At 40.4% G+C, this 24703-nt stretch overlaps 1 protein-coding gene across 1 annotated transcript in view; it reads left to right on the forward strand.

The window, feature by feature from the left end:
• CLN3 (CLN3 lysosomal/endosomal transmembrane protein, battenin) overlaps positions 1-24703 on the forward strand; it is a 310689-nt gene that overhangs the window by 123639 nt on the left and 162347 nt on the right. The window contains exons 6-7 of the mRNA XM_044085059.1: positions 1243-1322; positions 9262-9347. Of these exons, the coding sequence (XP_043940994.1) occupies positions 1243-1322; positions 9262-9347 (166 nt within the window). The remainder of the gene's footprint in view (positions 1-1242; positions 1323-9261; positions 9348-24703) is intronic.

The following is a 24703-nucleotide window of genomic DNA, read 5'->3' on the forward strand; positions in this document are numbered from 1 at the left end:
CCTATCAATTTGGTGTGTTCATTTGGGTATATAGTGGTGTTGTCTTTTGCTGTGATGTTAGTGAGAGTTGTTTTGAGTGTGTTTGGTGGGTTGGAAGATGAGTAGTTTAGTTTTGTTTGGGTTGAGTATTAATTGGGTGTCAGATAACCAAGTTTCAACAGAGGAAAAGGCTTCCTCTGTGACTTTTTGCAGTTTGCGTAGGGACTGGGCTGAGCAGATGGGTTGAGTCATCTGCATATTGTATGAGTGTACCATGTTTGGTGGCAGAGGCTAGATTGTTGGTAAAAACAGAGAAGAGTAGGGGTCCAAGGATGGATCCTTGGGGAACCCCTATGGAGACAGGTAGTTGGGGAGATATGTCATTCTGCCATACAACGGATTGTTGGCGGTCAGACAGGTAACTCTGAAACCAGTTGGTGACTGATTGAGAGAAGGATATGTTATTGAGGACAGAGATGAGTTGTTTGTGTGGGGCCATGTCAGATGCTTTAGATAGGTCTAGGAAAGTAGCAGAGGAGAGAGAGCCATTGTTTTTATGCTGAAGGATAGTGTTAGTAAAGGAGAGTAAGGCAGTGATTATTTATAATCAGCATTGTACTAGACTTGGATTTGAATAACAGATTCTGATGTCATTGTTGGATGCTAGGTATGAGCTGTATGATGTATACCTTAACCTAGTGTTTGTGTATGACCCAGTGAAAGTACCTGCTGGGAAAAGCATAGACGTGTAGTCGCATCTGGGTATTAATACTTTTACATTCTCATTGTAAGTATGATAGTCACATCTGGGTATTAGTACTTTTACATTCTCGTAAGTATGATAGTAACATCTAGGTATTAGTACTTTTGCATTCTCATTGTAAGTATGATAGTCACATCTGGGTATTAGTACTTTTACATTCTCCTAAGTATGATAGTCATATCTGGGTATTAATACTTTTACATTCTCGTAAGTATGATAGTCACATCTGGGTATTAGTACTTTTACATTCTCATTGTAAGTATGATAGTCACATCTGGGTATTAGTACTTTTACATTCTCATTGTAAGTATGATAGTCACATCTGGGTATTAGTACTTTTACATTCTCGTTGTAAGTATGATAGTCATATCTGGGTATTAGTACTTTTACATTCTCGTTGTAAGTATAATGAGCATTCTGAAGCCTGCTCAACACTGCAGTTTCCAGTGTTTTCTTTCTGCACTAACATTTCTTGTTTCCTTCTGTACGTGTTCCTACAGGCCATCCTGCTAGCAGATATCTTACCAACACTGGTCATCAAACTCACTGCTCCTTTTTACATCCATCACATCCCATACAGGTAAGAGAGCATGGATAGGTGGGAAGCTGAGCAACTTTCAGCTTTCACATGACAACGAGCAGTAGATTTAAATCTTTACATTTTTACTCAAAAAAAGGTAGGGAATAATACATAAGGTTCATGGATAATAAAACAAGTAGTCTCACAGAGAGGATGAATGTATGTTTGTGTTTTTTTCTCTCTGTTATATGTACTTTTTACCTTTCAGACTGTCTGCACTGCAGAGCACATCCTTTCACTGCCATGTGATCTATAGTTCCCTCACCAGTCACGACTTCCATTAAAACTTCATCTGGGATATGTCTTGTGCCTTCAACAAGTGCACATGGCATGTACACTTGAGGACAGATCCCCATTAATAAGCAGCTTTGTAAACTGTTCTTCTCTGCCTTCACTAGAACAAGTGCATGTGGTTCAGTGTTTAGAGGGAAGCAGCTTTCTTTTATTGTATACAGTGATTATTCCCTGATCTAGTTTGGTAAGATGTGTAGTGATTTGACTGGAAACCCAGGTGCTAGTATCAGTTGGAGAGACATGTTGTAACATAAAAAGGAACAGGCGTGTCCCCCTCCATCAGCCGGCGAGACATGTAATAATGTGAAAGGGAGCAGGTGTGATACCCACTAGTTTGTGAGGCATGTAGTGATGTGAAAGGAAACAGTTGTGCCCCCCAAGTTGACAAAATGCATTTCAGGTGAATAGGAACAGATGTGCTCCCCTGGGGTTGATGGGAAACAGATGCATTCTCCTAGCTGGTAAGATGTATATGAGGTGAATGGTTGTTACCCTCTCCAATTTGACAAGACGTGCATCCCTTGCCAGATGGCAAGCTGAGTATGACGTGAATGAAAGCAGGTATTTACCCCACTTGGTGTGACTTGTGTGGAGTGAATGGTAGATGTATGCAGCCCCCACCAGATGATGGGAAGATTATGAAGGTTAATGGGAATTGGTGTGCTCCCTTCCCCCAGATACCAGGATATGTATAAGGTGAACTGGAGTGGGTGTGCTCCCTCAGTTACCGGGAAGTGTGTAAGATGAATAGGAGCAGATGTGTTCCCCTCCCCCAGTTACCGAGATGTCTCTAATATCAATGGGAGTGGGTGTGTTCCCCTCCACCAGTTACAGGGATGTGTATAATATGAATGGGAGTGGGTGTGCTCCCCTCCCCCAGTTACTGAGGTGTTTATAATATGAATGGGGGCAGGCGTACTTCCGTTACTGAGATGTGTATGATATGAATTGGAGCGGGTATGCTCCCCTCCCCCAGTTACAGGGATGTGTATAATATGAATGGGAGTGGGTGTGCTCCCCTCCCAGTTATTCAGATGTGCATAATGTAAATAGAAACAAGTGTGCTCCTCTTCCCCCCCAAAATTGGTGAGATGTGTATGAGGTAAATAGGAACAGGTGTGCTCCCCTTTCTCTAGCTGATGAGATATGCATAATCCGAATGACAGTAGTGTGCTCCTGCATGTCCAGTGCACACATTTGCATTTGAGAGTACTCTGGTCACAACCAGCAGTTGATCACTCAGCAGAAGATTTTATTTATTTATTTTATTTATTTACAGGTTGTTTGCCAGGATGGTCCACTGGGCCACGAAGAGCCCATTTTCAGTGGAGTCCTGGGGAGAAAAGTTCCATCAAAAAAATACAAATTACTTAATAGATGCAAGTTATAACAATAGAAAGTACAGCAATACAGGTAAATGACATTAATAAAATGCAAACGCAGGGAAATCTTTAAAAAAAGACAATCACAGTTGTATACAAACTTTAATCCCATCATTTGCTAACAGAGTTACAAACAATAGGAGGATGTTTATAGCTGTATTAGCTCTTGGAGTATATCTTAATTTTGGGAACTTTATGTAGGATGGGAACAGGAGCATTCCCAGTGGGATGTAGGATGGGAACAGGAGCATTCCCAGTGGGATGTAGGATGGGAACAGGAGCATTCCCAGTGGGATGTTAGGTGGGAGTGAAGTAAAGTTTTGAAGGAAGAGAGGCTGCCATTGCTACGGATAAGAGGTGGGAGTGAATTCCAGAGGTGAGCTAGAGAGGGCAGAAGATGTTTGTCTGGTGGCGGGAAGGTTTATGGAGTTTGATCAGATTTTGGGAGTTAGATCTTAGGAGTCTATCAGGTTGATGCATTTTAAGGGTAGTGGCAAGGGAGGGGCAGAGAGAGGGACTGAAGATAAGTTTGTGTACTTGGATAAGTTGAATGTAGGAGAAGTAATTGGGTAGCTCTAGCCAGTTCAGTTTATGAAGGGCAATACAGTAATGCATAGAAGATGTGTGGCCTGCTGTGAAGTTTAAAATTTTATTGTAACAGGATGAGAGTTTTGTCTTGAGGGAGGGTTGCAGGTTAGTAAAGAGTGGGGCACCATATCGCAAGGATGGGATGAGGTATGTGGTAGAGAGAATAAGCTTAGTAGAGGGAGAGATGTAGCGATCGTGACGATAGAGCATGCCAAGTTTCTTGTGAGCTTTTTTGATATTTACTTGTAGGTGGGATAGCTATGAAGAGAATGAAGAATGGAAAGGCTGTTGGCCCAGATGACATACCTGTGGAATCATGGAGGTGTTTAGGTGAAATGGCAGTGGAGTTTTTAACCAGATTGTTTAATGAAATCTTGGAAAGTGAGAGGATGCCTGAGGAATGGAGAAAGTGTTTTGGTACAGATTAAGAATAAGGGTGATGTGCAGAGCTGTAGTAACTACAGAGGGATTCAATTGATCAGTCACAGCATGAAGTTATGGGAAAGAGTAGTGGAAGCAAGGTTAAGAAAGGACGTGATTAGTGATCAGCAGTATGATTTCATGCCAGGAAAGAGCACTGCAGATGCGATCTTTGCTCTGAGAGTGTTGATGGAGAAGTACAGAGAATGTCAGAAGGAGTTGCATTGTGTTTTTGTAGACTTAGAGAAAGCATATGACAGGGTGCCTAGAGAGGAGTTGTGGTATTGTATGAGGAAGTCAGGAGTGTCAGAAAAGTATTTAAGAGTGGTACAGGATATGTATGAGGGTAGTGTGACAGCAGTGAGGTCTGTGGTGACTGATGCGTTTAAGATGGAGGTGGGGTTACATCAAGGATCAGCTCTGAGCCTTTTCTTATTTGCAATGGTGATGGACAGGTTGATGGACGAGATCAGACAGGAGTCCTCGTGGACTATGATGTTTGCAGATGACATTGTGATCTGTAGTGAGAGTAGAGAACAGGTGGAGGAGACCCTGGAGAGTTGGAGATATGCTCTAGAGAGAAGAGGAATGAAGGTCAGCAGGACTAAGACGGAATATATGTGTGTGAATGAGAGGAAGGATAGAGGAATGGTGAGGATGCAAGGAGTAGAGATGGTGAAGGTGGATGAGTTTAAATACTTGGGATCAATATTTCAGAGTAACAGTGAGTGTGGAAGAGAGGTGAAGAAGAGAGTACAGGCAGGATGGAGTGGGTGGAGAAGAGTGTCAGGAATGATTTGTGACAGACAAGTATCAGTAAGAGTGAAAGGGAAGGTCTACAAGAGGGTAGTGGGACCAGCTATGTTATATGGGTTGGCGACAGTGGCATTGACAAAAAGGCAGGAATTTGAGCTGGATGTGGCAGAATTAAGGATGTTAAGATTTGCACTGGGTGTGACGAGGGTGGACAGGATTAGGAATAAGTATATTAGAGGGTGAGCCCAGGTTGGAAGGTTTGGAGACAAAGCCAGAGAGGCACGATTGCGTTGGTTTGGATATGTGCTGAGGAGGGATGCTGAGTATATTGGGAAAAAGATGCTAAGGATGAAGCTACCAGGTAACAGGAAAAGAGGAAGGCCTAAGATAAGGTTTATGGATGTGGTGAGAGAGGACATGCAGGTGGCTGGTGTGACAGAGCAAGATGCAGAGAACAGGAAGAAATGGAAACAGGTGATCTGCTGTGGTGACCCCTAACGGGAACAGCCGAAAGAAGAAGATGATGATGACTTGTAGGTGGGTATCTAACTTGAGCTAGTCAGTTATGAGGACTCCTAGTAATTTTGAATGAGATACTCTTTCAAGAGGTGTATTGTTTTGACTGATGATACAGTGTCTTTGTCTAGGGTGGTGGTTTTGGAAGGGGTAAACATCATTAGTTTGGTTTTTGTGGCATTAAGTGCTAGGTGGTTGTCTAGCATCCATTTTTCAGTGGAGGAGAAGGCATCTTGAGTTAATTTTGTTAGTATGGAGATGGAGGTGGCAGAACAGATTATAGATGAATCATCGGCATATTGGATGAAACTAGCATTAGGGATAGTCTGATAGAAATCATTTATGAAAATGTTAAATAGCACTGGATCTAGAATGGAACCCTGGGGTACTCCTGTGGGAGTATTGAGGAATGGGGAGGTAGCTTTTTTCCACTTTACTGCTTGTTGCCTATTTGAGAGGTAACTGGTGAACCAGTTGATAGAAGAGGGGGAAAGATGTAATTTAGAGAATTTGGTAAGGACAAGGTTGTGTGAGATGGTATCAAAGGCCTTTGAAAGGTCTAGTAGGAGGGTGGATACAATGTGGCCAGAGTCACGGGCCTTGTTAAAGGTTTCTAGGAAGGAGAGGAGAGCAGTGGTAGTGCAATGGCCAGGTCTGAATCCGTGTTGTGTGGGAGTTAGAAGGTGGTTATTTGTGAGATAGGGTAAAAGTTGAAGGTGGAGGCATTTTCGAGAAGTTTAGAAATGGGGGATAAGATGGTGATAGGTTGTACATTTGGAATGTTATTGTTATTACCTTCTCTATGGAGTGGAATAACAAAGGCCTTTTTCCAGAGTTGGGGTACATAGCCTTCTGTGATTGATCGGTTTATTTGAATGCAGATGGGCAAGGCTATGGCTTCTGCAGCTGTCTTTAAGAAGTAGTAGGAGAGGATTTGATCAGGGGCATTTAAAGTTACTTTCAGGTTTTGCAGAAGTTTTTTAATAATAGATATAGGGATGGGATTTATGGAGAAGGGAGGAGGTTGAGAGGTGGAGGTACTAGAGTAGGAGGGTGTAGGTGAAGGTAGGGGTGTGGAAGTAGGACTGTTGGTGAAGGTAGATGTTAGTTTGGCTATGGTATCAATGAAGAAAGAATTAAACTGGGTAGCTAGGTCTTTGTATGCGGCATTTGGATCAGGGATGGGGTTTTTCTGTTTTACCTGGGTTAAGGAGAGAGGAGATTCCATCCCAGAACTTTTTGGGGTTTGAATTGTGATTGGTCTTGAGTGTGGAAAAATAGGATTTTTGGTCTGAAATATTTTTTTTTTTACTTTGTTTCGAAGTATTTTGTACTCCTTGAGGGTATTTATAGTTTTTGTGGAATTGTTTCCAAGCTTTATCTTGGAGCCGCATGATCCTTAAGGTATCTTTGGTTAGCCAACGGACAGATTTACTTTTAATACATTTTGTTTTCAGGGGGGCCAAGGAATCTAACAAGTTTAGGAATGTTGTATTGAAGTAGGTATTGGCATTATCTAAGCATAAAGTTTAGTGGGTTCCAGTTTATTTCTTTGAGCAAATTTATGAATGTATTGGGGTTAAAGTTTTTTAGGGACCGATTGGAGATATAGGTGGGGGATAGTTGTAAGGAGGAGGAAAGATGGTGGGCAAAGGTGGGAAAGTGATTACTGAGTGGGTTGGAAAGGGTACCACTATCAGAGATGTTGTGAGGATGAGAAACTAAAATCCAGTCAAGGATACTTCAGTGGAGAACTCCTTGCAAGGTCTGGTTGTGGCATTAATAAGTTGGGAGAAGTTATAGAGTTTTATATTTAGAGGGTTTGTGAGAGATTGAATAGCGGCCCAGTTAATATTTACATCACCCAAGATTATAGCCTCATTGGTTACATTGGTGGAAAACCAAGAGAGAATGTCTTCAGGGATTGGGACATTGTCTCCAGGAGGGATGTAAAGGGTAACTATGCAGATGAGCTTATGTTTGTTTATCTGAAGTAGGGCTGGAATTTGTTCAGCGTTAGCAAATTGGGGTATCAGTTTGGTGTAGGGAATAACTAAGAGGGAGGATGAGTAGAGGAGAGAGACTCTCCCACCTTTTTTTACGAGTTCTGTCTTTTCTAATTATGCAGTAGTTGGGAGGTATTAGTTCAGAGTCTTTTATATGGGGTTTCAGCCAGGTTTCAGAGATGATCAGGATATCTGGCTGATTGTGGAGAAGCCAGGCATGAAGGTTAGGAATCTTATTACATATGCTCTAAGCATTTAGAGCTGTGAAATGGAGGAATTTAATAGTGGGGTGGGTAATGAGAGGGGCAGGTTGAGACTTGAGGGGGAAGGGGGCCAGGGTTTTGGGGGGATATCACAGAGAGAAGGATGGTGATGAATTAGCAAATATGGGAAAAGAGGTGTTTTAGTATCTGGTTTATGGGTTACTAGTTTTGTAGGAGTAGTACTAATGAGGATGAGCGTTGTAGTTTTGGAAACTGGTTTGGATTTATAGGGGAAGAGTCAACTGGTGTTGAAGAAGTAGAGACAGGAGGATATGGAGGTTGAGCACTGTGCAGGTTTTGTGTAGAATGGATTAGTTGTGTGAATAGGAGGAGAGTGATGAGAGTGTTGAGGTCTGGTGAGACAGCTTAGATAGCATAGGGTGAGAAGAAATAGTAGTTGAGTTAGAAATAAGGAAGATTTAGTAGGCATGGTGTTTTGTTCAGGTTGCTAGTAGGGTGTGAGTTTGGATATTAGGTGCTGGGATGGGCTGCAGTAAGTGAGGTTGGATTTATTGAATGGAGAGGGGTGGGATTAATTAGTAGAGGTGAAGTGGGATAAGTTGATTGGGGGTTAGAGGGCTTGGGTGTGGTTTACTGTTTATAAGTGTAGAGGTGCTAGGGGCATGTGGGATTTCAGGCAGGCGGTAGAGGAGTGGAGTGAGCCCGCAGGGCAAACGGAGCAGATAGAGCAAGGAGGAGGGAGAAGGCGGGTCAGCAAAGAACAATTAGTGGACTGAATGGCAAGCCCAGAAGTAAAAAGGCACAGGGATGAGTCACTATATTTTAATATTGTTTGATGATGGGAGAAGCAGAGAGGTACACAGGTATTTAGGGATGAAACAGGGCAAAGACAGTAGTTATAGAAATATTAACCTAGGGCAATAATAGGATTTATAGAAGTGTTAAAGTACTAGTTGAACGTAAAAAAGGAATGGTTGGCAGTGGATAGATGCTGCCACCTAGTGGCCAAATAGTCTAACTACAGGGAGGGCCATAAGCACTTGAGTGTGGAGGGACTTGGAGAGGGTGGGTGAGGTCCACGGTAGGCTGCTAGCGAGCATACGCAGGGTTAAAATACAATAGTAACAGGTAAAGATGTAATTCACACTGGAGAACATGCACTTTATAGGCACCCCTTCCTTAAAAAAGAAGGAGCAGGCCCTCGGCCAGTTTCTTGTTTCTGAGCTCATCACTGCACACTGATCACTGGCAGAATGGAGGCTGTCTTGTTTATGACACCAGGCTGGTCAGAATAGAGGCATTCCTACATTACATCAAATTGTGGTAGACCTTTTCACAGTGTGTGTAGTCAGAATAAAACTAGCATGTCTGGATTAAGTTAATGAGCTTTTGTCTTCTACTCAGTGCGAGTCCCTCATTCTCTGTTTGCCTACTGTGAGGCTATAAGCAGGTCAGTGAACCAGTTAGCGCTCCATGTTACCCTTGCAGACAGGCACTTCTGACTAGTGGGTTTAGCCTGTTAATTAACAGTGTAGCAGCTTTGTGTCAAACAGCCTTATACTGACACTGCTAACTGGATTCTTTGGTTATGCAAGTTGAGGTAGAGAAGCTTGTATCACTAAGAACAGAAAACATTGTGCTGTGGCTAAACACTGTCTAACATTTAAGAAAAAAAAACAAAGCGTAACTGCAGAAAGTCAGTACTGCAAATGAGCAAAGTGGCAGTGACATTCTGTTTTTCTTTTATTTCTAGTGTCCGGGTTTCACTGTGTGTCCTTACAGCAGCTGGCAGTTTTCTCATTGTTTCCTTCTCTACAGGAATTGGAATGAGCTTTCTTGGTAAGAGTGTCTTTTTTATTGTTTTCATGTTCATTTGGGTAAGATTCCACGTGAGCATTTTGGTTTGATTTTGAGTAGTGTGTGTGAAATAATTTGCCATAATTTTTCCTTTGTACCCTGTAATTTTTAGAACATAGACAGTGAAAGGAAGTTTTACAAACTGCAAATCCACCCAAGGACAAAAGTAGCCCTTAATAAGCTGTCTCCCCCAACCCAGCCACTGGGATCTGCTCCTTCTTTTCACTTATCCAATCCATTTTAACACCTTCTACTGATTTGCATGCTATGGCATGGTGAGGTGTTGGATAATATTTCATAGCTCTCAAATAAAGCAACTCCTCTCTGGTGCCATAGTTAGAGTGTCTTGTGTGTGCCCTCTTAGGTAGAGGGGATGGGGGTGCCTGTAGACCAGAGTAAAGAGAGAGAGTCTGATAAAAATATATTTACTTTGTCACAGCATGCATAGCATTTCACATTATATGGTGTCTGTTATTGGGGACAAAATGGAGCATGTGTCTGACTCTGTTTTCAGAGACATGCTTTCACATTGGTCAGGTGTGTTATTTAGGAGTTCAGGGAAGCATTCGTATACTAAAGCTCAGACATGATGTGTATTAGCTGTGTATGATTCAAACCAAGTGGTTTGTAGGACAAACAAGGCGAGCAATACATGGAAGAATACAGGGGCACTGAAAGGCTGGCAGAATAAATTTAATGGCAAAGATTAGCAGTAAGAGAGGTGGAGAGCAAGAGAATAAATTAAACTGCTGAAATTGAAACATTTTAAATTAGAAAATGGGTTTTAAAATAGGAGAGACTACCAAATTTCTGCAATTCTAAAGGGGTGCATTAATGTATGAAAAAACAAACAAGTTCCTCAAGTACCTACTCTAATTCCACATTTCACCAGAAAAAAATTCCAAGCAGCCATTATTTTCCTCACTTGTTAAGGAAAAATTGCTAAGAAAACCTCACTGCAGCCACTTATATGCACAAAATCCCTCACCTGTGCTGTGGTGTGTGCATCAGACTGGAGCAATCTTTTAGTTTCTAGTTATTACGTCGTTTAAATCTCTTCTGTAAAAGACTTTTTTATTGCAGCCTATTTTTTCACTTTGTAACATTTTGCTGTAAGGTTTTGGCTTTCTAGTGGTTACTATGTACTACTTTGCTGCAGTTTAGACTTTGTGTGTGTCTCAGTGATGTTTGTGCAGCTTGGATGTTCAAAACAATAATATACATGTGGACTGAAAAACTTAACTAGTTCATCCTTTTCACTAGTAACAGGGTGGTTTCCTTTTGTAGAGTCTCACCTCTGGTTGATGAAAATAAGTCTTGAAAACATTGGAAAAATTAGGCTGTGATTTGGACTTCGTACTGAGCTGGAAAAAAAAGAAAGTATGCCATTCTGGTTATACAAAAGTACTGTGCTCTTCTAAGTAACCACACACACACACACACACACACACACACACACACACACACACACACACTTCCCTGAGAGAGTAGACACTTACCCCTGAAAGTTAGAGACAGCAGTGTAGCAAATGGAAATGTCAACAGAGGATTTAAATACAGAAAAAGGCACATCCACTTTAGTGACTTAACCAGCTCCTGAGAGAAGAAAAAAAAAAGATTTATGAGGCATACTGTAACTTTTGTGGTATTATTAGAGAGAGAGTTTCTGTAGCAATGTGCAAAAGATATCCTAGGATGTATAATGTAATGTGGTGCTCCCAGATGTAGTGCTTGCCTTACTGCTCCTGGGTAGTGCATGCTTAAATGTGAAAGACTGCTGCTGTTAATAGCATGCACTGAAAGTTTAACTCTGATGTCCACTGTAAAGTGCATCTTTGGAGAAAAGACACCAGGCACTGCAGTGTTTTACTTGAGTCATGGTAGCATTTGTGTAAGGGTGCATCATTCCAGCCTCATAAAGTCAGGGTGGAACTGGAGGGCCAGTAAGTCAGTAAAAGTAACATTGATGAGGTTAGAGACTTACTGGTAATAATAATACCAAGGAGCTCAAATTAGAAAGGAGGAGGAATTGGAGGATTTGGAAGTGAGAAAGGAAGAATGTGGATACCTATAGAGTTGAAGCAGCCACAGATGCTGCAGTGAGGTAGTAGCCTCAGTCTTGGGAAAAGGCCCTGAAGTCTTAAGGAGGGCTGGTAAAACCAAGGGAAGACACAAGAACTGATATAACTTCAAAACTTTCCAACAGGCTGATATTGCAGATACAGAAAGGTCTGTTGGCATGTCAGATGTAGAAAACATTCACACTGAACAATGGAATAAACAGATACAGCCTTACAGCCTCTGACTCCCCTATGGAATATGATTTACTCATGGCAGAAAACATTTAAATTAGCAAAACAAAATGAAAAATAGTAATGATTTTTGAAGACAAGGATGTTTGTAAATTGCTAATGATGGACAAAAAAATGCAGTTTCACTAGGGAGGTGTACCCCATCAAAGAAATTCCAAAAAGAATAAAGTCCAGAGTGTGTCTCATATTTGAAGAACTTTGCAGAGAAGAATATCCAGAGGATTCAGCACCATGTGCAGTAAAATCTTTCTACTCCTTTAGACAGGTTAGGGTAAAAGCAGACAAAGTTCATGCCATGGAAACTGTCAGCATTTGTGCAAGGTATGGAACTGTCGAATGATTATTATGTGTATGCCTCTCCTGAAACAAGGTGGGTAGGACAGTTGTGCAGAAGTGATGTGTTATTGTGGTCTACCAGATGCATCCATTTGCTAGTTTAACAAACTGAGAGAGAGCAATGTTACGTCAAGAGGGAGAAGTGCACAGTTTGACCCTGCTCTGTTCTACTAGCTAGAAGACAACACTGGATTGCTTGCCTGCCATATAGGTGATTTTTGTAAGTTATGGTGTCATAAAACTCTGCCACATCCATTATTCTGTACCTAAAAGTTACCTTTCAGGTTGGCCTTGCTGAGTATAACCACATTTAATGTATGTGCCTGTACTTTGCTACTGCTGATGGAATAGTGTGGGTACATCAAGAGAGATGTAAAAAAATAAATAAATAAAATTTTGTTGTCATGGAGCCATCAAAATCAGTGCAGACGAATACATAACCTACCTCATTTGAGATGAAATTGCTTAAATCAAAAATCAGCAAATTCTTTGGGTTACCAGGCGGGGGAGTATCCATATTCATCAAGGATACCCACACCTCCAGGTTAGTGGCACAGCACGATGCTTCAGAGATCATCCACGTGCAACTAACAATGGGCAAAACTGCTATTCAAATTATACCTTGCCACATATCACCCACCATGTCCCAGGACCCTCACTCCGCATTCTTGGAAACACTGGGAAACATAAAGGTCCTACCAAACACCCTTATATTGGGTGATTTCAATTACCCAAACATTAACTGGGAGAACTACTCAAGTACAAACTCCCTTGCCCAACATTTCCTAGAATTTATAAACTCAAATGCCCTGGATCAACTGGTCAACACCCCCACCATAGGTGACAAAATATTGGAGCTGGTCATCACCAACATGGGCGACCGGTGTTCCACACCGGAGGTCAACCCCTCGCTGGTTAGATCTGACCATAAACTAATCACTCTGGATATCCACATTCCACCACCAACACCACCCCCCCCCCCCGTCAAAGAAACCACCGTGAAAAACCTTTCAAAAGCAAAATTCTTAATACCAAGGTGGGAAGTTTCAAAGCCCCCATGCTAAAGGATAACGCTGTCCAAGCTGCAAAATCCTTTACTAATGCACTCTATGGGCACCTACAAGAATAGATGGATCGTGCTATCCCAAACAAAACCAAGACTCACTCCTCCAAGAAAAGGAAACCAGTCTGGTGGACCCCTGCCATAAACAAGCTATACAGTAGAAGGAGGAAACTAGTACAGAAAAGAGTAAAATCCCAAGAAGGGAAGATATCCCTGATCAGTATCAGCAAGAAACTACTTTCCCTCATAAAATCATCCAAGGCTAGCTTCAAAAGAAAAATTCCCATGGACTCCAAAGATGACCACAAGGCATTCTTTAGCTATGTCAAGAATCTAAGTGGCAATTCTCAGATCTGCTCGGAGTTGGTGCAGAATGGCACAAAATACACTGAACCAACCACTATAGCCAACATCCTGGCAGACAGGTTCAGTGCAAGCTTCACCCCCCTCTCACACCCAAAAGGGCCCATAACTATACCAGAAGAATGTAGTGCCCCTGAAATCACAAACACTCAGGTTAAAGCAGCCCTCTCCAAAGCCAAAAACACAGCATCAATGGGACCGGACGGTGTCCCAGGCTGCATCCTACATGAGCTCAAAGATGAACTAAGCCCTCACCTAAACACACTGTTTAAACTCAGCCTCTTCACAGGCTACATGCCCACAGAGTGGTGCATAGCAACGGTTTCTCCACTCCACAAAGGTGGAGCCACAACGGACCCCGGGAACTATTGCCCTATAAGCCTGACTAGCTTAGTCTGTAAAGCTATGGAGCACATCATCATGGATCTCATTAATAGAGACATTGGGAAACTCCAAACACTGGACCCTACCCAGTTCGGCTTTAAGGGCAGATCATGCCTCCTAAACCTGGTGGACTTCTTTGAGACAGTTACCAAGGCTATATATGAGGGAAGGGTGGTCCACACAGCCTTCCTAGACCTCGTAAAGACCTTTAACACCATTCCCCACTCAGGTATTATAGACAAGCTCACCAGCCCTATGTCATGAGATGGTTTGCCCCTACGTCATGAGATGGTTTGCCAACTGGCTCACGGACAGAGCCCACATGGTAAGAGTTGCGGGAGCTAGGTCTGACTCTAAACCGGTTACAAGTAGCGTTCCCCAGGGCTCAGTCCTAGGACCTCTCCTGTTGGGCATATACTTCTCAGAGGTACAGGCAAGCACAGGAGGACTATGGCTGACAAGTTCACTGATGACTGCAAACTAGGGGCTATAATTGACTGTCCGGCTGACAGACATCCTCCAAAAGGGTCTCACTGAACATATACCTGGTGTCAAAACCTTGGCCTCAAGCTAAATGCCAAAAAATGCATAGTCATCCCCTTTGGAAAAAACGAAGTACCCACAAACTACCACATAGGTGGTAGCCCCCTAAATACAGAAGACGTAATAAGGGATCTGGGGACCCAAGTAGATAATTACATTGCCAAAGTGGTTAGAAAATCCTTCTATGTGGCCCACCTAATCACAAAAGGGTTTGCATCCAGATCAAAAGAGGTCATTGGGCCCCTCTACGCATCACTCATCAGACCCATCATAGAGTACAATGCCCCATTTGGGATGCACCTTACAAGACACCTGCAACAACTGGAAAGACCACAGAAGTATCTCACCAAGAGGATCACTGGCCTCAAGCTGTACTCTGTTGCATACCACCTACTCAGAGGTGATCTCTGCCTGACATACAAGGCCATGTCCAACCCAGAATTGATGGACATGCTCCACCTAAAGAAAACCATATCCCCACGACCCACACTCTCCAGGAATCTAAACCTCACCACAACAATAAATAGGACGTGCTGGAGAGAGAGATTCCTGTCCCAGAGACTTCCCATGCTCTGGAACAAGATTCCAGTCTATATTAGGCAGAGCTCCTCGCTAACCCTCTTCAAGAGAAACCTTGACGAGTGAATGGGAAACAGAAAGTTTACCCCCAGGGATCACCTCAATAGCTCTGCTGGACAGAGGCACAGGGAACTAATCTAATGGGGCGGCGAAAGCCAACACATTCCGGCTAGGCTTATAAATGCCTTCAGGCAGATAGCCTAGTACCTACCTATGAAATGAAAATGCAGATGACCTGAGTTCCAACTCCGGTAACAGGAATTTTTCACCAGCAAAATGTGAAATTTACGTTGCTGTAAATACAACTACAAAAGTTGCCAAAAAATGCCCGGGCGAAAGCGCTTGTGTTTTATCTTGTGGAATTAAAGACTTTGTTTGGATTTTACTATTGCTCGCTATCTTGGCATTTTTTGGCAACTTTTGTAGTTGTATTTACAGCAATGTAAATTTCACATTTTGCTGGTGAAAAATTCCTGTTACCGGAGTTGGAACTCAGGTCATCCGCATTTTCATTTTTTGGGTTTGTTTTTTCGCTGCTTATTGGTTGGTTCTGGTCATGGCGGAAGACCTATCCTTTCCGGACTTTGCTGACACTCCTATCTTGCTAATGGAGGAACCAGATGACACGCCGGTTACGAGAAAGGAACTAAATCAAGTCCTTGTTCTTTTGGCTCAGTTAAATAAATCTTTAGTTAATGCTAACAGCTCCAATTCGTCAAGATTACCTTGTAATCAACAACACAACAAAGAAAGGGAGCAGAATGGCGAACAGCAAAAAGAGCTGAAAGCAACTATGACATCAAGACAACTGGTTATTGTGGACCATCCATCGGTTTCCCCTCAAGGCAACATGCCTAACAACAGGAAAGACTATTCTAATCTTGGCATTGACAATAATTTTAATTTTAAAGCTTGGACTGAGCAGCAACCACGCTTTACCACAGGTACTGTTAATGCTCAGTTTGAGCAACTAGAAAACAAGTTTGAAACGTTTAAAAATAAGTTATACGGATACAAGAATTCACAGCTAGAAATAAATTAAGAGAATGTATAAAAGTGGAATGTGTACCCAAAGGGTTGCGTTGTTTTTGGTTCCCGAACAACGCACATTTGGGTTCTTCTTTACACTCTCAGTTAACAGAGCTGTTTAATAAAACGGGGTTAGAAATGCTTAAACTGATGATTGATGATTACACTAATAAGGGCAATTGCATTTTAAAAGAACTAAATGGTTTGCACGATAGTATCATTAAAGATGAAAAATTCAAAGGGTTTAAGAAAAAATATGACTATACTTTTAAGGAGGTTGATGAGCATTGTTTTAAGGTTTTAGATAGAAAGGCCAAAAAACTGGAAAGGGATTTAATTGAATACAGTGAAGGGAGGGCTTATCCAGCTCCAGCTGGGAGGAAAAGACCAAATGCTGACGAAATAGGTGTTAGTGAAGCACAAGTTTTAGATGATGGCTATGATTATTCACATCCTGAATGCCCCAGGAGAAGTGAGCGGTTAGCGCAAAAGGTGCAGCTAATGTACAGCAGGGTTTTCAAGTTCCCCAGGGCAGACCACGGGGGAAAACAAATCATTTTCAACAGAACGCCTGGATGAAAAGACGTTAAACATGGAAAACGAATTTGGATGTATTAACATCATGAGTTCTTTGGTGGAGAATGAGCAAGGTATATGTAGTGTTAACAGTTTGGACAACTTTACTATTTACAACTACACGGACATGGAGATTACTCCCACCTTTTTTGAATTGTTTACTAAGGGGCTGCAATGTGTACCTTATAGGGCTAGTTACCTTCCCAAACTCTTAATTGAGTTGAAACTATTTGTCAGGAACTTGAATTTAGCAGCACATTTTAAGAACCAGGTCACTCATGACCACTCCCTCGCTAGAAGTAGTATTTTTAATCCTCCCACTCATCCCACGTTAAAAACTTTTGAGGAACTAATTGAAAAAGTGTGGAGAGAAAATCTTGGTAAAAAACGGACAATGCAGTCCTCTAATTTTCCTCATAGATTACAGGCAATAGTAGATACACTGAAAAAGGAAAACATCCGGGTAATGAAACCCGATAAGGGAGGGGGTATTGTATTAATGCAGCAATTAGAGTATGAAAGTTATATCTACAACCTTCTGCAGGACACTAATATTTATGAACCTATCTCCCTGAATGAGTTAAACATTGCATTGGGGAACATAAAATATTCTATACACGACCTTTTAATGCAAGGATTCATTGACGAAAAGACACACAACTATCTTTTGGTTTCTAAACCTAGAACTCCTATTTTATTTGGTATACCCAAGGTGCACAAGGGCTTGGACCCTCTAAAATTTCGTCCCATAGTTGCAGGTGCTGGGAGTATAACGGAACCTTTCAGTAAGTTTGTTGATTTCCATCTAAAAAACTATGTCGCAAGTTTAAAATTTATCTGTAAGGACTCCTGGGAATTTCTAACTTGTCTAAACCAAAATACGGACAATTCCAATTTATACATGGTTACAATAGATATCGTGGAATTGTTTCCTAGCATTCCCCATTGTAAGGGTATGGAATGGTTTAGCGAAATGACAAGTAAGGAATCTGGTTTGAGCAATTTAATCATAGAATTTATGAATATAGTTTTAAGTAACAATTTCATATATTTCAATGGGGAGTTCTTTCGACAAAAGAGTGGGGTAGCCATGGGTGCCCCTTGTACTACAACTTATGCGAACATAGTTTTGCACAAATGGGAAACGGAATTTATTCATTCTACTAACTGGAGGCAGCATATTAGTTTTTACAAAAGGTACCTTGACGACATCTGCATTCTTTGGGCAGGTTCTAAAGAACAGTTTCTTGAATTCATGGATTATTTGACCAAGACTACAGATTTTTTAAAATTCACTTGTGAAATAAATTACATGACTTTGCACTATTTGGACATACAGTTAATAAAAAGTCCCAACAAACAAGGTTTTCTTTCCAAGATATTTAGAAAAGAGACATACTGTAATTCCTATTTACATTTTGACAGTGGGCATCCTCCATATATTAAGAAAGGAATTATCAAGGGACAATTGGTACGGGCTTCCAGAATGTGTAGCACCAAAGAATTATTTTTGGAGGAGTCAGAGTTCCTCCAAAATTTATTTTTAAATAGGGGTTATCCATCTGGATTTTTTCATAACATACTTAATGAAATTTTAGAGAAAAGAGACCAGCATTTCCCTCCATTATTAGGTGCACGGGCATTCACATCTAGAGGCCAGGAAGCACTGGATTTTAATGCTCATAATAATTTTGTATATACATATTCGCAGGATGCATTGTTTATTGAAAACACTATAAAAAACTTTTGGCCTGTTGTCTCTTCACATGAGGAATTCACTAACATATTTTCTAGTAACATTTCTTTTATTAGGAAAAGGAATATTAATTTAAAGGGTATGTTTGAGCAAAGTAGGTCCAGTGGAGGGAAGATGCTCAACTATGGCTTGGCCAAAAGGAAAGTAACTTTTCGATGTGGTAGGTGCCATCAATGCCCATTCATTGCTGACATTGACCAGGTCCACATCTCTTCTCGAAACATCACCTTGACAGCTAAGACTCACTACTCTTGCAATTCTTCAGGGGTGGTTTACATAGGACTCTGTCAGAGTTGCCCATCATTTTATGTGGGCAAAACAGAAAGAGAACTGAAACGTAGGATATACGAACACATGTATGAGGTCAAAAACAAGAAAGAAACAAATGCTTTCTTCAAGCATTCTTTGAATTGCCCAAACATGTCCATTCGTTTTTTTGTTCTTGACAAGGTCCTTCAAGATTTGAGAGGAGGTGACTGGGAAACGGCACTCAGTACTAGAGAACTTATGTGGCAATTAAGATTAAATGCCACAAAGTACCCGGGTCTGAATGATGGGTTGAGTTTGGCTAGCATCCTTAAAGCTAAGAGAAATAAGTTATGATTTTAATAACCAGAACTTATCTAACGTTAGGGTCATATAAACCTGCAGCTTTGTTAATAAACATTATTTTTATGAGCATTCCAAGCTTACACAGGATGATGCATTTTTGCAAGTAGCACCTCTCATTCTTTGAAATCAAGTCTCTTTTTATTTGTGGCAACACTGCAGTATGTAATTTTGACTGCCTCCATTTTCATTAATTGGCCTTTTTATTCTATATGCTACATGTCATATAAAAATGTATTTTTTACATTTTTTATATTTTTTATATTTGTTTTCAAAAATGTATTAACGCTATGTTTTACAGGCATGTGTTTCTTTGCACTATGGTTTAAAGGTTCATTAACAATTTTCATATTAAAGTGTTTTAAGTGTTCATGGTAGTGACACACTGGGAAGAGATTTTTATTCACTTTTTAGCATTTAAAACAAAATGTAACGTAATATTGTTAAAGTTTTAATATTTACAAGTGTCTAGAAACATCATTTAATAGTATTGACCTAAGTACTGTTCTACAATTAAAGTTAATCACAGAATCTATTGGTCTTTGATGAAAATAATTAATTAATGATTTAAACTAATCAACCAATGGTTCTTTGGTTAAAGCACTTTAAAAGCTTTGATTGTAGCAGAAACTTGTACACTTGAAAAAGCCCGTTAACAACGGGCGAAAGCGCTTGTGTTTTATCTTGTGGAATTAAAGACTTTGTTTGGATTTTACTGTTGCTCGCTATCTTGGCATTTTTTGGCAACTTTTGTAGTTGTATTTACAGCAACGTAAATTTCACATTTTGCTGGTGAAAAATTCCTGTTACCGGAGTTGGAACTCAGAACATCCGCATTTTCATTTTTTGGGTTTGTTTTTACCTACCTATGAACCTATATCATGTTTGATACTTCCTGTTCAGCAGCTAGCATAGAATATATCATTGTACAGATTTATGAAACAAACAAGAGCGTTTAGCAAATCTGTTCTGCAAAAGTAGTTCTAAAATTTCATCTACCAAGGAAGGATGAATCCCTGAAACTAGTTGTCTTCAGTGATGCAGATTATAGGCAGTCAAGATCAAGTTGTTTTTATGGCAAATGAAAATTGTCACTGTTCTGCTTATGGTAAAAAGAATTAGAAAAGTGCTCAGCAGTTGCCTCACAAGAGAGACTCTTGCCATATCAGCCTCTGCAATGCAGTCCTTTTAACAAGCTTTATTCTCATCTTCAAGCCAGTCACCCAAGGGTGTGACAGACTTCGTATAATATCTGTCACAGGTAATAATGCTTTAGTTAACACAATTAACTCTACATCCCCTGTCTCAAAAGAGGGCTTCCTGGAAATCAGAACAACAAAAAAACTCATAAAATCACAGAGAAGTCCCAGTATATTGTGGTCATCTATAGAAAAACTAGCTGGCAGATTGCCTTACTAAGAAGGGATACTTTCACCCTTGTGCTTCTAAAAGCACTTGATGAAGGAATGTGACATACTGAGTATTGAATCTCTGCTGTTTTCCGCGTTAGAGAGACTGGGACATTAAAACTGCAGTCATTTCCTTTGAGACTTTTTCTATAGTATCGTTTCTGCAACAGGCTTTCATTGCAACATGTTTTCTACTTGCTTTGTAATGTTTTTTACAAAATTAATTTGGATTTCTGGCAGTTATTGTGTGGTTTTTTTCCTGCAGTTTAGGCTGTGACCAGTATGTGTGGATCTCTGTGGTTTGTGGAGCTTAGCTGTTCAAAAGAATATTTTCCATGGGTATTGAAAGCTTGTCTTTTTGTTTAGCATTTTCTGGCTGGAGAAGAAGACTGTTGATCACAGTATACTGTTGATCACAGTATAAGTAGTAAGACACTACAGTCTGAAGTTATTGCAAGTTTAATTATCAAGCAGTGTTATTCTGTTGGATGATCATATTGGCTTTTCTCACCACTAATCCTTCTAGTAGAATTGGCAATCTAACCCCCCCCCCCCCAATGTCTTTTGCATTATAGTTTTGCATTGGACCTAATGGATTACAAGTACTCTGACAGCTGTAAAACACTCTGTTTAGATAAACGCAGATCTTTTGACAGTTCAGTGTGATTCATTAATGCTACTTTTAGTCTATACTCAGTTCCTGAAATTGCTAGCTAAGCCGTGTTTACAACAGCTCACAGAGATCAGACCAGCAAGACCTCTACTAAATGATTTGGGTAATGCTTGACAGTTTGATAGATTCTTCGGGTCATCATCACTTTGTGTATGTAGAATTTGTATCAGAAGTAGACATGAAAAAAAAAATACGTGCAGGTAAAACTAATGCACACACACTCCTTACAGCCTGACAGTTTGCACATGCCTGCTGCTAAGCCGTGTATCTCATCAGTTAAATGACTTTAGCTGCATCTTTTGTCTGTATACAAATGTTTACGTGTGTGTGTGTGTGTGTGTGTGTGTGTGTGTGTGTGTGTGTGTGTGTGTGTGTGTGTGTATGTATATGTATATATATATATATATATATATATATATATATATGTATATGGATCTACTTCATATGTTTGACACTTCAAATTGCCGAACTTCATATGGCCGAGACAAATTTCGATCATATGAAATAGAAAAGTAAAAAACAACAAACACTTACCTAAACACTACTAGCAGGGGGGGGGGGCTCCACCCCCCCCCCCATAACTTAAACATACCAACTCCAAGATCGCACTACAGTGCAGGAATGGAAATCTTTCCATTCCGCACTGTACGGAGATGCCGGTTCTGCATTGTCGCATTTCAAATGTCGATCATATGATCTCGGCCATATGAAATTCGGCATTTTGAAGTGTAGGCAATGTGAAGAGGGCCTATATATATATATATATATATATATATATATATATATATATATATATATATATATATATATATATATATATATATATATATATAATATATGTGTGTGTGTGTGTGTATGTATGTATATATCTATATATCTATATATATATATGTGTGTGTGTGTGTGTGTGTGTATGTATGTATATAATGTGTATATATAATAAATATACTGAGTGATAAGACTGTATTGTATTGGAATTAACTGGAAACAACTGAAATGAGACTGGAATGAAAACCTTTATCTGTTAACTACCCAAACATGTGTTGAACAGGTACCAGTCTCTCCTTTATGGAACAAGTCTTTTTGTACTTTCTCAGTAAAGTCTACAATCACTGTAGTTCAGTTAATACTGCTTTATTAGACCTTAACAATATCTGAATACTGTCTTGAGTAACAGTTCTGATAAACATTAGCAGTCTGCAGAAATGGTCAATATATTCAAAGTGTCTGCACGTATATTCTGATCCTCCTGAATAATATCATCTGAAACTGTCTTTTCTTCCTGAATAGTATGGATATTTGACCTGACTTCTAGACTTCTGTACTCAGACTCGTGTGTCTGTACTGTAAAGGCCCTTTTACATATCGGTCCAAAAGCTAACTTGCTGACTCCTGACCATGTCTGAAGTCTATCCTAATAATACCAAAACCCTGTAATGTTTCACAGGCCTCTTTAGCCTTGGTTTCCAAGCCTTGTCATGCATGTGCCTCACAGTCTGTTCTTTGTCTAGCATGCCATTGCAAGTACACATATCTTTCCCTTGAGAAAGAAACATTCTGTAGCTCTCCGTGATTTTCTGTACATCTTGTGCTTAGCCAGCAAGGTTATCTTTTCATTTCTACTGAGCTGTCTTTCCCTGAAACTGAATGCATACATGAAAACACAAGTCTGACTCTCTATTTTCAGGCCTATTATTCTACCTTAATGTACTATACTGAACTCCCTAAGAATACCCTCACTCTAACACCGATAATCTATGACAGTAAAAAATCTCATCAGGCTAGACCCACAGCAATTTGGCTTTAAGAGTAGATCCTGTCTAATGAATTTGCTTAACTTCTTTGAACACAGGCTGTTGATAGTGTGCCTTGACTTGGCCAAGGCATTCACCATCATTCCCCAGACCTGCACAGTTAGGTAACTTAATCCATTGTAAACAGATAACTCATGCGGCAAAATGGATTGAAAATTGACTACAAGAACACACACAATGAGGGTAGCAGGTGCCTCATCAGAGAGTATGAAGGGGGACCAGTGGTGTCCCATATGCCTCTGTGCTGGGACCTCTGTAGTTGACCATTTACTTTTCTTATCTCCAAACCATGAATCAAGATCTCTGGCTAAATAAGTTTACACAGGACTGTAAACTAGGAGTCCTTGTCAAGAAGCCCACTGAAGCCTAAGCCCTTCAGCAAAAACTTGTACACTTTGTAAATACCTAGTGTACTAAAAATGGGCTCAAGTTAAAGGCAGTATTGTCCTATGTGGCAGAAACCCCTCCTCCTCCTCCCCCAGCATAAACCATAGACCACACTCCACCCCAAAATGAGGTTGTTGTAAAACACCCTGGAACTTGTTTTTTGATATATGATGATAAAAGAAGAGGCAGTTATTAACAGTAGATGGAAAGTCCTTCTACATAGTGCTGCTAATTGAAAAAGAAATATAATTCGGATCTGAAAAGGTCATTGTCCATTTATATTAAGCATTGATTAGGCCAATTATTGAATACAGTGGCCCATTGGGGCAACTAAAAAGACCCCAGAGGTTCCCAACTAAGAAGGTAACTGGCTTAAAAGCCCGAAGCTAACAGAAAAGACTAAAAGCACTGTCCCTTCACAATATATTTTAGCTTTCCCCTAAGGGGAAATGTGTGCCTTTCCTTACGTGCTGTCATGGATCCTGTGCTCCTGGGTCTTGTAATTCTCCATAAAAGAAATAATATCAGAAATACAAGAACCAGGGATCTTAAGCTTCATCAGCAAATAATAAAACATATGAAGAGAGAGGTTCATCGTGCAGTGCCTTCCCCACTTTTGGAATAGACTTCCACTGCAGGTTAAGTGGAGTGATATGTTATCAGCCTTCATATAGGAACTGGACGATTGTATGGATATTTACAACCATGGCTTGACTGGCCTGGCCAACTTTAAAAAGGACGTACAGTGTAAGGGTGGGTATTGCCAAGGTGAAAATGGTTGCAACATTCATTTGCCTTGTATTTTGTATGATCCTGTAATATGTCCGTGTGAGTGTCTGACTGTTTGTGTGTTTTCCTGTTTATCCATGTGTGTGTGTGTGTGTTTACATATATAGGTCTTGAAGCATTTATCGATCATATGTGTGTTCAGTCATGTGAAAGATGGTGTGTTTGTGTGAATGTTACATTTACTGAATGTGTGTGTTTATGAATGGAGCTTATGTCAAAAAGAGGTGAAATGGGCTCTTATGAGGGTTGTAAATGTATGTACCAGTGCATGCCGGTTAGGGTAAGGGTTAAATTACTGGATAGCTTCATTGTGTGTTAGAATAGGAGCTGGCTTTGGAGATTGATCTAGCGAAGCCCCCCCCCCCCATAATAATGCATGCTAACCCTAACTTTACTCCTTGCTTTAAACAAACCCTTTTCATAACACTACCACTATTCAGACAATCAGAGGTGTAATGTAATGGAGGGGCTTTAGTGCAAAGATGGCAAAAGGCTTTTTGTAGGCTTAGTGGTGAGTGCTTTTTGACCATGTGAATGTCTGATCTGTGTTTTCGCCATTTAAGTAGTTTGATCATTCATAATAATTCTGTATACATATGTATACACATAGGTGGGTGTATTTACATACATATGTGTGGGTGCGTGTACATATACATATATGTGTATGTATTTATATTGTACATAAAGGTATAAAATATATATAAATATAAAATTGT

This window comes from Protopterus annectens, chromosome 10.part0, assembly GCF_019279795.1.
Source record: "Protopterus annectens isolate FY-2018-M chromosome 10.part0, PAN1.0, whole genome shotgun sequence".
Lineage (NCBI taxonomy): Eukaryota > Metazoa > Chordata > Ceratodontiformes > Protopteridae > Protopterus > Protopterus annectens.